Source organism: Mobula birostris, chromosome 11 (genome assembly GCF_030028105.1).
Source record: "Mobula birostris isolate sMobBir1 chromosome 11, sMobBir1.hap1, whole genome shotgun sequence".
In the NCBI taxonomy this organism is placed as follows: Eukaryota; Metazoa; Chordata; class Chondrichthyes; order Myliobatiformes; family Myliobatidae; genus Mobula; species Mobula birostris.
The window spans coordinates 88,451,280-88,463,887 of record NC_092380.1 but is presented as its reverse complement, the minus strand read 5'-3'; the positions used below and the strand labels follow the sequence as shown (position 1 = coordinate 88,463,887).

Sequence of the window (12,608 nt, the reverse complement as noted above, 5' to 3'; positions counted from 1 at the left end):
ACTTCATCACAGTGGATCTAAGTGCTCCTGGTTGATAGTCAATGAGTCAGGTTATCAGGTTCTTTTTGGGCACTGGTAAGATTGAAGTCTGCTTGAAGCAGGTGGGTACCTCAAACTGCTGAAGTGAGAGGTTGAAGATGTCAGTAAACACTCCAGCCAGTTGATCAGTACAGGTCTTCTGTACTTGGCTAGGTACATCCTCTCTGCCAGACACTTTCCATGAGTTCACCCTCCTGAAGGATGCTCTCAAGTTGGCCCCAGAGGCTGAAATCACAGGGTCATTAGGGTCTGTGGAAGTTCATATTCTGTCAGTTAAAGCAAACATAAAAGGCATTGAGCTCATCTGGGAGCAAAATCATGTTGTTATATGCTTGGTTTTGTTTTGTAGGAGGTGATGGTATTCAAGTTCTGCCACAGTTGTCTGAACATCCTTCTGAACTTCAAGTTTGTTCTGGAATTGCCACTTTGCATGTGAGATGGCTTTCTGGAGATATTAACCAGATGTCTTGTAGTTTCCTGGATTGTCAGCAATCCAGACTTCGGGGCTTCTGTCTGCGGAAGATTCTGAATAATGTTGTGGGGGTACACTCGTCCGTGAGTGTCTTTATAAAGTTATGACAATAGTGGTGTATTCATTCAGGTCACCTGATGAGCCCTTGATTACCAGACCACCGACTTGAAGCAAATCTGTAATGAGGTTGAAGAATGGAACGGTAGTCATTCGGGATGGTATTGTAGCAGTGGTCGAGTGTGTTAGGTCCTCTAGAACTGCAGGAAATGTGTGGATGACAGTTGGGCAGAGATTTCTTCAAGTTAGCCTGACTGAAGCCCCTAACAAGGATATGAAAGGCATCAGGATTGGCTGTTTCTTGTTTGTTATCGTGGCACTCAGTACATCAAATGCTTGCTTGATATCTGCCTCTGGTGGTATGTAAACTGTGGTTAGGACCATGGAGGAGAATGCTCCTGGCAAGTAAAATAGTCAGCGCTTAATCATTAGATGTTCCAGGTTGGGAGAACAAGAGTGAGACAAGACTGCTACATCTGAGCACCACGAGGGGTTTATCATGAAGCAGGCACCTCCAACTCTATCCTTTCCCAATTTATTCATTTATTTAGAGATACAGTGCAAAATAGGCCCTTACGTTCTTTTGAGATGCACAATTTACAATAGCCAATTCACCTACAAACCGGCACATCTTTAAATTATGGGAGGAAACTGGAGCACCTGGAGAAAACCCACGGATTCCATGAAGAGGACGTACAAACTTCTTATAGAGGATGCCGAGATTGAACTCCAAACTGTAATGGCGTCGTGCTAACCGCTACACTCCCGTGGCACTCATCTGGTAGGTTGAGAATCCCTTGAGCTGGAGCATGCTGTCCAGAGGGTCAGGGGTGAGCCATGTCTCAGTGAAACAGAGTTGCAACAATCCCTCATTTCCCTCTGCTACAGCAATCTTGTCCTTAGGTCCTCTATCTTGCTCTCCAGTGACCACATCAGCCAGTAAAATGCTAGGGAGCAGGGGTCATGTTCCCCATTGCTTCAGCCTTGCTTGAGGTCCATTTCTTCTGTGCTTTCTACGGCAGACATCCAGCACTTCAAGGTGTTGTACCTGTATTCCTCACAGTCAAGTTTGCCAAATCCTTCAGGAGATTGTAAAATAACTAGTACATTTCTTAAAGGGAAATTACATGCTGCGGATTGCTGCGTTAGCAATTCAGAAGCTGTATATCTGGTAGTTTTGAGCTGTCCACAAAACGTTACCATATATCGGTGCACCATCTTTATTCTAGAGATTTACCAGGATGCTCCTTGTATTAGAAGGCATGTCTTACAAGGTTAGGTTGAGTGAGCTCAAGTTTTCCCTCTTAGGATCGAAGGAGGATGAGAGAGTCGAAAGAAGTATACAAGATGAAAATCCTATGGTATTACAGGAAAGATACTAGCATGGATAGTGGAATGGCTGACAGGCAGGAGGCAGTGAGTGGTTGGCTGCCAGTGACTAGTGGTGCTCATCAGGGGTCAATATTGGGACTGCTACTTTTCACATTGCTTGTCAATGATTTGGATAATGGAATTGATGGCTTTGTGGCAAAGTCTGCGGATGATACGAAGATAGGTGGAGGGGTAGGTAGTGCTGAGGAAGCAATTCGATTGACGTATTGGAAGAATGGGCAAAAAAGAGTGGCAGATGGAATACAGTATTGGGAAATGTATGATAACGCATTTTGGTAAAAGGAACAATAATGTGGACTATTATCTAAATGGGGAGCTGGTTCACACATCAGAGGTGCAGAGGGACTTAGGAGTCCTCGTACAAGACTCCCAGAAGGGTTGAGCCTGTGGCAAATGCAATGTTGGCATTTATTTCAAGGGCAATAGAACATAAAAGCAAGGAGATAATGCTGAGTCAGGCCCTATGATGGATGTGGAGATGTTTCCTATGGTGGAAGTATCCAGAACTGGAGGGCAAAGCCTCAAAATTGAGGGGTGACCTTTTAGAACAGAGGGAAGGAGGGATTTTTTAGCCAGAGAGTAGTGAATCTGTGGAATGCTCTGCCATTGACCACGATGGAAGCCAAATCCGTGGGTATATTTAAGGTAGAAGTTGGTTGTTTCCTGATTGGTCAAGGCATCAAAGGATATGGTGAGAAGGCATATGTATGAAGTTGAGTGGGACCTGGGATCAGCCATGATGGAATGGCGGAGCAGACTCCAAGGGCTGAATGGCCTAATTCTGCTCCTATGTCTTATGGTCTTATAAGAAGCATAGACTGAGTGGATAGCCAATGCCTTTTTCCCAGGTTAATGTGAGAGGACATGCTTTCAAGGTGATTACTGGAAAGTATGGTGGGGGGGATCTCTGCTTTTTTAAGTGGATGGAAAGCACTGCCAGGCCAATGAGATATTTAAGAGATCCTTAGATAGGCCCATGAATGAAAGAAAAATGGAGGGCTACAAGGGAGGGAAGGTTGTGCATTGAAAGTACTGTACTATGCTATACTGTTCTATGATTTTTCACATGATTTAGCAACATCATTTTGTTGTGAACAAAACATATAAATCAGAATGAATAAAGTCAACTAGGTCTGAATTTTGACATTGATTGCACTTCCTGTTTAATTTACTTTGTTCACGAAGACTGGTCTATTTATCCCTGAGTGCAGCAGTTCCTCTAGTATTATTAGTTTGCAGGTAACCGGACTGGACCTCAGAACAGCCGTGAGTTAGAACCCGTGATGTACTGATGTCCTGAAAATTTTGTGACTTAAAAAATCTTTCAAGATGGAGAACGTGATCATTTTCATTGAAATGATTGTTTTGAAAAATCTCACTCAAATGAGAACATATTCACAGCTCGACTAGCTGGATACGTCCTGTAGCTCTGCATTTTATGTGATGGGGTTCTGAGTTACCCCTACGGACTGTGATTTTGAAAGAGAGAGAGAAAGTTATTTAACACCGACATGTTGTTTTGAAAGAGAGAGAGAGAGAGAGAGAGAGAGATGAAGACTGCTCACAGGTAGTTTATACTTTCTTCAAGGATATTTGCCTGCTTGTACATTTCTTACACAGACAAAAGAAGGAGGAGTTATTCGAGTGACAGTTGATGCTCAGCACGGGAAGATAAAACAGAAGGTCAGATGATACAACTCAGGCACATGTTTGTGGACACTGAATGAGCTTTGTTGTGCCCACAGAAAAAGTGGGTTTTTGGAGGATCGATCAGGCGGGCCGATCAGTGGCACTTGCAGAGAAAAGAAAAAGCAGTGACCGGTGGGGAGTTGTCCATGTGTCCACCCTTTGCCTGGGTTGACAGCTCCACCACAGAAAAGGTCTCCTTTGTTGTGGTCACAGTCGACGACTTTTAAAGCATTTCTGAGAAAATCGACGGCGTCAGCTCATCTGAAGACTCAAATCTCTCCCTCTCTCTATCACTACTCAACTCAATACCACGAACCAAACTGAACTGAACTTTACTCATCATCGTAAGACTATATCTTTTTACCCCTAGACTTAAAGAAGCTTGGTTTTTCATACATATATTTCCACACTTACTGATTTACTTTTTATATATATAAAATCACTGCTAATCTGTTTGATTTATCTACATTTATATTATTGTATTGTGTAGTTACTAATAAATATTATTAGTTAATAGCAATACTGGACTCCAAAGTGTTTTCCATCTCTGCTAATTCTTTCTTCCCGTCGCGGGGTATGTGACATTTGGAACTCTACATCCCTTTGTCTGATTCTCATTCTCTAATTTTTATTTCATAGTTTTTTAATAACAAAGGACAAGTTCTCTCTGCTTAATTACCTTCAATGACCCACTGACCAGATGACATTGTGTAAAGATTATCCTTTTTAATATACTTCCTTCCTCCATCCTCACTACAGCATAATATATTGTTTTCCCCTATTCCAATTTTAACTCTTCACTTTCCACTGATTCTGCCTGATCTGCGGAGTGTTTCCAACATTTTCTGTTTTTCTTACAGATTTCCAGTATCTTCAGCTTTCTAGTATTTTCAATAGACAATAGACAATAGGTGCAGGAGTAGGCCATTTGGCCCTTAGAGCCAGCACCGCCATTCACTGTGATCATGGCTGATCATCCACAATCAGTATCCAGTTCCTGCCTTATCCCCATAACCTTTGATTCCGCTATCTTTAAGAGCTCTATCCATCTCTTTCTTGAAAGCATCCAGAGACTTGGCCTCCACAGCCTTCTGGGGCAGAGCATTCCATATATCCACCACTCTCTGGGTGAAAAAGTTTTTCCTCAACTCCGTTCTAAATGGCCTACCCCTAATTCTTAAACTGTGGCCTCTGGTTCTGGACTCACCCATCAGCGGGAACATGCTTCCTGCCTCCAGCGTGTCCAATCCCTTAATAATCTTACAGATTTCAATAAGATCCCCTCTCAGCCTTCTAAATTCCAGAGTATACAAGCCCGGTCGCTCCAATCTTTCGACATATGACAGTCCCGCCATCCCAGGAATTAACCTTGTGAACCTACGCTGCACTCCCTCAATAGCAAGAATGTCCTTCCTCCAATTTAGAGACCAAAACTGCACACAGTACTCCAGGTGTGGTCTCACCAGGGCCCTGTACAGCTGCAGAAGGAACTCTTTGCTCTTATACTCAATTCCCCTTTCATTTACAGCCTGGTTAGGTTTAAGCTGGTATTGGATTGATTTATTTTGAACATCCAATAGCAAAGCAGATTATGTTCTCTTGGTTCTATTATCTGAGTTATAAAATTGCCAGTTCATATAACCAAAGCTTAAGAATTGCAGAAATTTTAACAATGCAATTAACAAACTATACAGCCTCTTAAGAAGTCAAATTATTTGCTCTTTTTTAAGGCTATATTAAATACAACAGAGTGGGTATGGATTAAAGGAGGAGCAAAGGGATGCCAACTTACTCAATATTTTTAGTTGAAACTGCTAGCCACGTGCTTGCAACTGTTGTTAACTGCACTTTTCGGATTTTTAGACATTCATCAGGACTAGGCCATCCGAGTCTAGCATAATCTCTCCTCTTTCCTGTAAGGTGCAATATTATTAAAACAACTAAAATATGTAAGAACATATAACAAACTTCCTTAACTTTTGGATTAATGCAAGAAGATTCTGGAGTATTGCTGCAGCGTATATACATCTCTAAAGGATGAAACCAATTCACTTTGAAATTATAGTGGTGCAGTATTTTAAACTTAAATCTACAAAATTACTTCACCTCCTATTTTCAATCTAAGAATTTGTTTCAAACAAACTCCCACTTACTGTGATTAAAGCAAAGAGTTTAAAATTCTGGAATCTGAAGGCCATTGTAATAGGCAATGATCAAAAAAACATTCAGCAAATATCAGTGCTTAACACATTAACAAATAGACATTAGTAATCTGTAACTTACTTTTGGATACCATCCATCCATCCATATGAAAATAAAACATCTGCAGGACTTATTAACCCAAAATCCCAAACTTACATAATGCACCAATTTACCTTGTGGTCCTGGAGATGGTACTTTAGGCCCACTTATTTCAAATGCAGACTGGTAGTGGCCATCGCCTTCTTCATTTACCAAATAATTGTCACTCTTCTCATCATTTTGAGCAGTGTAATCCTGTGCATCTGTGCTCTCCATTCTTGACCTCTTAACACGCTTAACTTGAACAGTAATCTTTTCCAAAAATGAGAGGACAGTTGTAAGTTTTTTAAAACTTTATGGTACAAAGACAAAACATAGTTCAGTTCAATTGAAAATGCAATCTTTGTTATAATCAATGGCAATGAATGCCTTTCTACTAACAGTGAGCAATGCTATAACTAGAGACTTTAAAGAGAATGCCCACCAAAGATAACCCAACATCTGTGGCAAGAATGTTCCTTTCGCCAATGACTGCTGCTGTCAGCCATCGTACAAGGAAAATCCTACAAGCTAGCAGCTGTTTGTGGTCCACATTAAAAGTATTTTTAAAAAAAGAATACCAAGAATGGAATAAGCAAGCTTATGCTTAGAAACAGAAAATTATAGTATTAAGCAAAGTTTGGAGTATATATATATATAAATAAGGTTGAAGATGATTGTCATAAATAAACTTAAAAATAAGGTCTTTTAGAACTCTCAAATTTCTAAGTATTTGCAAAGGAACTACAAAAACCTGTATGAATTTTTTTAAGGTTCAAGTAATTTGCTAAGCAGTAATTACAACCAAGGACACCATTAAAGACTCATGAAACAAAGTACTGGATTTGAAATGCATTTTGTAATGTTAGCAGTTAATATATAGTTTGAATTCTCAGAAATTCAACTCATTTGCCTTTATTTTATTAAATGCAATGGCAAATAGCACCACTCTGTGGAGGAATGCAAAATCACCAAGAGCAACAATGAGATTTCATTGTTAAATGACATCAATCCAAAAATCCTTCAGTTGCTGCAAGCTTGACAGCAATTTAAGGATTTCTGCATTGATGTCATCAAATGTGCGAATGACAATATTTCATCAAAATCACTCCCGTAAAACCTGGATCTATTATTGCTGCATGTGTCAGCACAGTGATGCTATAGGGAGGACATTTGTCTCAAAATTCCGTGACCCAGGTTTGATTCCCGGGACTGTATGAAGTAAGTTTACACGTGACTGCCTTTGGTTTGTCCTGGATACTCTCGTTTCCTTTCAGATTCTCTCTTCATGGAAGAATAGGGGTGGGGAAGGGTGTTGTTTACTAGGCAAGCTGCAGAGGAATAGGTAGGGGAATGGGATTGATCTAAGAACTAGCATAGGCCTGATGGGCCAAATGTTTCTTCTATGACTGAAAGCAATATGAAAACATAATTACTCCAGTATTTGAAGATAGATATTACTATGGAAACAAAAAATGCACATTTTTTCACATCTGTATGCCCTTCAACTGTAAATCCTAATGTCCAAAATACAAACAGTAAGTTTGTAAAAGTAAGTCAGTTTGTTACTCCAAAAGAATGATAAATTTTGTTCAATGAGCTGTCTTATCTTTTAATTATCTTCATTGAATTTTGTATCTCAAGATCTCGGATTTCGCCAATGGACTAGTGACAGGATATTTGTCATTGTCCATTCAAGCATGATGACTGGATATTTGACATTAAAATATGTTTGTATATACTGCATAACGAATATATATAATTCTCAATTTATCAGCAATGGAATCATGCATCTCCTTATCCTGGCAGGATTTCTGCATCCAGACTAATTTAATTACAGGTAATTTTTAACAAAAACATGGATTTCTGAATAGCTAAGCCCTTTTATCAAGTTCTAGCTGAACTGCCCATGAAGATACCAGGCTTGGTCTCTTACTGACATCACTCAATATTGAACTACTTCACCTTATTAAAGAAGCAAACAAGTAATTCAACAAAAAGAAGTTATAGTGAATGATCAAATCTCAACACAAGTATGCACTCTTAAAATCTTAACTTTAATTGAACTCAATTGTAATGGTTCATGTTGTTAGTTATCTACAAAATTTGAGGAAGTTTCAGACAGGGATTTCCAAACTGGATTGATATATCTTAATAACTGTTTTCAGTGATGTTAAAAATGAGAATTTTAAAATAATTATGCAGATTCAAATATAAGAAAAAGTTTGAAATTTCTGCAAAACAATTTACCAGGATAGTTTGATTACTTATCATCCATTAAATTGATCAAGAATATTTTATATGAAGCCTTTCATGACTTCAGCACCTCTTAATTACAGATGGCTGGAGAAAATAAATCACACTGTGGTTGCAAAATTTTTGCTTACATTTTTTTTGTGAAGTAATATCAGCTGTCAGAAAGTTCAATCAAATGTAACACAGGTATAGATTTTGCAGTTGGTTAAATACTTTTGAAACATTGTAATAATCAAGAAGTTGAAGAATTAAGCCAAGGTACAAATATGCCTTGCAAAGGGTACTACTGTAAAGGAAAATAACTTGCCAAATGATTTGGGAAAGTATGACCAATTTGATACGAACTAAACTTACCTGCCAATACTAAAGACAAATAATTACAGGAAACACTACCATGACAACAATCAAAATTCCCCTTTTACAGAACTATTACTTACCCATTCAACTTCATCATCATTATCTTCACAATCTCCAAAACAGGATCCAGGCACTCCATCCTGAACACTTTTCTTTAAAACCCGAATACCTTGTAGATCTACTCGATGACCTTTAGCTTCAAACGCTCCTTCAAAAGCTCCCAAAAGGTCTTTCTCTGTGGGCCATGTACTGTCAAAATCTTCAGCTGCAGCAGATGGATTTTCATCAGACTCCAATGTTTTTGAAATTTCTTGTTCGTTAGTACTGTTGTTTTCTGCCATGTTACAAACAGTAATATGTTAACGTAGAACATAGACAAACTAAGGATTAGGTTCAAGATGCAGACAAGTAACTTGATACCCTAAAAAGCTAACATGCTTCATGCATTGTTTAAAATAATGATATGACAGTGCTCCACTGTTATAGCCAAGCAGAGATACACACTTACATTGGTAGTAGCTTGATCAATACCCTAACATTGACACAAAAATTAGTTACTGCATAAGACCATACAGCAATTAGCTGGAACATTGTATTGTGTTTAAAGTGTATACAAGCTGATATTACTGTAGTCAGTCAAATGTCTCAATTCCAAGTTTGGATCTGCTTTATGGATTATTTCAGTCCACTTTGCAGAATGTCATGTATATTGAAGAAGTTCCTTTCAATTTGACAGGAGCACAACTACAAATTTCCAAGAGAGCAGAATCTTGTACAACTGTGCTTTCTTGAACCAATCACAAATATTATAATCTGATACCTTGTCTGAATTGCATACCCTAAATTAAACTGCTCTCATTGGGATCCCGATGGGAGTTCTGAGATTAATCCCTTTCAAAATTATATCTGATAGATAATCACATCTTGGCAAATTGTAATGAGCCAGTTGTCTGCATGAAAGCACCAATGGGAATGTTGCTTTTGCATGAGTTAGCTGTTCCATTTGCCGCATTCTTGCCCAAGTTGGATGATGATCTGTGGAAGATGCAGGATCTAGGTCTGTGCCTTGACACGGCAGGGAGCACTGCAACTGTCAGGTGCCAGTTGCAGGAAAAATTTGGAGGAAAAATTAAGGGGAGGCACTACTTGAAGAGCAAAGGATAGCTTTTAATGCCCCTATCAAACTTTAATACTTAAACAGTACTTGCAAACACAAAATACCATACCGGTATCTGTAGAACCTTGCTGTGTTTAAATTGGTGTTTGTCTATAATCAAGGGAAACTTTTGGAAGAGATGGTGTAGTTAAAAATTCCAGAACAAACATGAAGACAGAGTGTGCCATGGCAATACAAAAAACATTGTCTAATTGTGGTCATCCCAATGGTGCTACAATAAGGATCTGGGAAAGATTGTGGATAAAGGGAAGTCTTAATTGAACAGTTCACATATGGAAAACCTCAGACAGATGGCCATGGACCTAAAGAAGAAATGGATGCTGGAGACAGAGTGCCAGTTTGCAAGGATGAGGTTCAGAGTGATGACAGCAAATTGCAAAGGGAGGTAGTCCTACAAGAAATTATTTTAAACTCCAGGAGGTCCAAGACAGGAAAGTGTTGGGTCAGTGGTTCTGCCAATGTAAGTATGAGAAAGAAGGAGGTTGCTTCATTGATAAGGAAGAAAACAGAATAAGAAATGTTCGGTCGAAAAACTTTAAAATGAAGCAAGTTCAGGATTAGATTATAGGAAATGCGATGGAAGTTTATCCAAACAGGCTTGGGGAAGGGAAGGATGTTGCACGCAGCTGAACAGTCAATCACGATATTAGTACAAAGTCATCTAGAAACAGAGGGTGGATGGGAGAGGAGAGCATAATGTGATCAAGAGGGAGAGCTTAAAATTGTGCTTGGTAGGATATCATGGAAAAACTAAAAGACAAGTGGGGGAAAAGGGCTAGTGTTTAAAGTTAGAATTCCAGAATTATGTAGGGGGTAATGACCAATTTTTGTCAAAGGAAGATAAGAACACAGCAGGAGAAGAGCATCAGCCCCTTCAAACCTGCCCCACTATTTAATATGAAAGTGAATGATCTATGCTGGCCTCAACAGCTCTTCTGTTCTTTTTTCCATAACCTTCATTCCTCAATCTATCAAATATTTATTCACCTCTACTTTACATACTTCAAATAAGCCAGCTTCCAACACCCACCAGGGCAAAGAATTTCACAGATTCACCACTCTCTGTAAGAAGAAATTTCTATGTATTTCAGTTTTAAATGATAAGCCTTTTGTAGTTACATTCCATTGATTGTAACTCTCCCACTAGTAAAAGCATTCCAGCATCTATACTGACAAACCAGCTTGTATGTTTGAAACAATCATGCTTAATTTATCTAAGTTTGAAGGAGCACAGGCCAAAATTATTTCGTGTCTCCTGGAAGGACAACCCTCTCATCCTGGTGGATGTTGCAAATGAGAAATGAAAAATTCATAAAAAAAGTTATCTGACAGAATATGCTTTTCTGATGAAAAATAATTTCATTCAATAGAAAAACATATATGAGAGATGAATAACTTACTCATGAGACTAGTAAGAAATTGAACGAGGAATTCATTGAACCATCAAATTTAATTTAACCCTACAACATCAACACTGAAACTTGTTTTTCCCCTAATAGCTGTTGACAGTGTTAGAAAAGTATCACCTCCCCAGTAGATAACCTGATGTGCAAATTCTTCAAATATATTGTGCTGAATGAGAAACTGAATTCATTCTTTGCTTCTTATTAGCAAGCATGCTGTCAGATTTAATCCTGCGCAATGAGGAAGGGTTAATTAATAATCTGGTAGTTAAGGGGGCTTCAGGGAACATTATAGTATATGATAAAATTTTATCCAATGATTTAAAGTGATTTTGCTCAATCTGAAGTCTGAGTCATAACACTAAAAAAGCAAACTATGAAGGAATGAGACGAACTGGAAAACTACATTAAAAGGTACGGTAATAAAAGTATTACATTAAAAGATTAGCAGTCTGCAACAAATCTATTTCCCTTTAAAGTACAGACTGTCCCAGGGTTACAAATGCCTGACTTACAGACACCTGTACATATGAATAAGCTCCCATATTATCAAAAGTCCTGACTTACACCCATATCTATTCATTCCTACAAATGGTAAAACTTCCACTCTTTCTCTCCACTTTTAGTAATTGTTCTTATCAGTCTTAAATGGTTTTGACGTCATTCATTTCAATATTGTGGATGCAGGGTTACCATTTCAAGTAATTTTTGTACATTTGCCAATCTACAGACAAAATTGACTGATGAATATCTGTTAAAAACAGAATCTGTTCAATACCCAACTAAGTGGACAAGTGGTTCAGCCATGGCTATCTAATAATAGTATTAGATCAAGTGGAAGGCCAAAGCAGCAGCTAAAAAGTACACAAACATGAGGAATTTCTGCAGATGCTGGAACTTCAAGCAACGCACATCATAGTTGCTGGCAGTTAGTCCTGACGAAGGGTCTCGGCCTGAAACGTCGACTGTACCTCTTCCTAGAGATGCTGCCTGGCCTGCTGCGTTCACCAGCAACTTTGATGTGTGTTGCTAAAAAGTACAGTAATCTTATGGATCAGGAAAATTTCAGAAATTAACAGAGGCCCAAAACATTGATAAGGAAAAAGGTAAAATATGAGTGTAATCTAGTAACAAGTGTAAGAGTTGTAAAAAGGAAAAGATGAGCTTACATAGGTCCCCTATAGACTGATATAGGAGACATTATACTGAGGTATAAAGAAATGTAGAGAAAATGAAATGAAAGATGTGTTGTGTCCATTTTCAAAGCAAGATGCAGAAATTCTTCTAGAAACTGCAGAATAACAGGTCTGAAAAGGATGAGGAACAGAGTGACATTAACACTGAAAAAGTATTAGGGAACAAATGGGGCTAAAAGCCAAAAGATCCAATAACTACATCCAAAGAAATCAAATGTGATGATGAATCAGCATACAGGAGGGAGACTGAAAATTTGTCTGAGTGTTGTCATGACAACAACTTCTCACTC

General features: G+C 38.6%; 1 protein-coding gene across 3 annotated transcripts in view; it reads right to left on the bottom strand.

The window, feature by feature from the left end:
* ttc17 (tetratricopeptide repeat domain 17) overlaps positions 1–12,608 on the bottom strand; it is an 81,077-nt gene that overhangs the window by 13,223 nt on the left and 55,246 nt on the right. For all 3 annotated transcript variants that reach the window (XR_011887798.1, XM_072272681.1, XM_072272680.1), the window contains exons 18-20: positions 8,623–8,876; positions 6,025–6,202; positions 5,442–5,562 (exon numbers count right to left, since the gene is read on the bottom strand). Coding sequence is in view for 2 of the 3 variants with exons in the window: in XM_072272681.1 (XP_072128782.1) it covers positions 5,442–5,562; positions 6,025–6,202; positions 8,623–8,876 (553 nt within the window). In the remaining variant the exon portion in view is untranslated. The remainder of the gene's footprint in view (positions 1–5,441; positions 5,563–6,024; positions 6,203–8,622; positions 8,877–12,608) is intronic.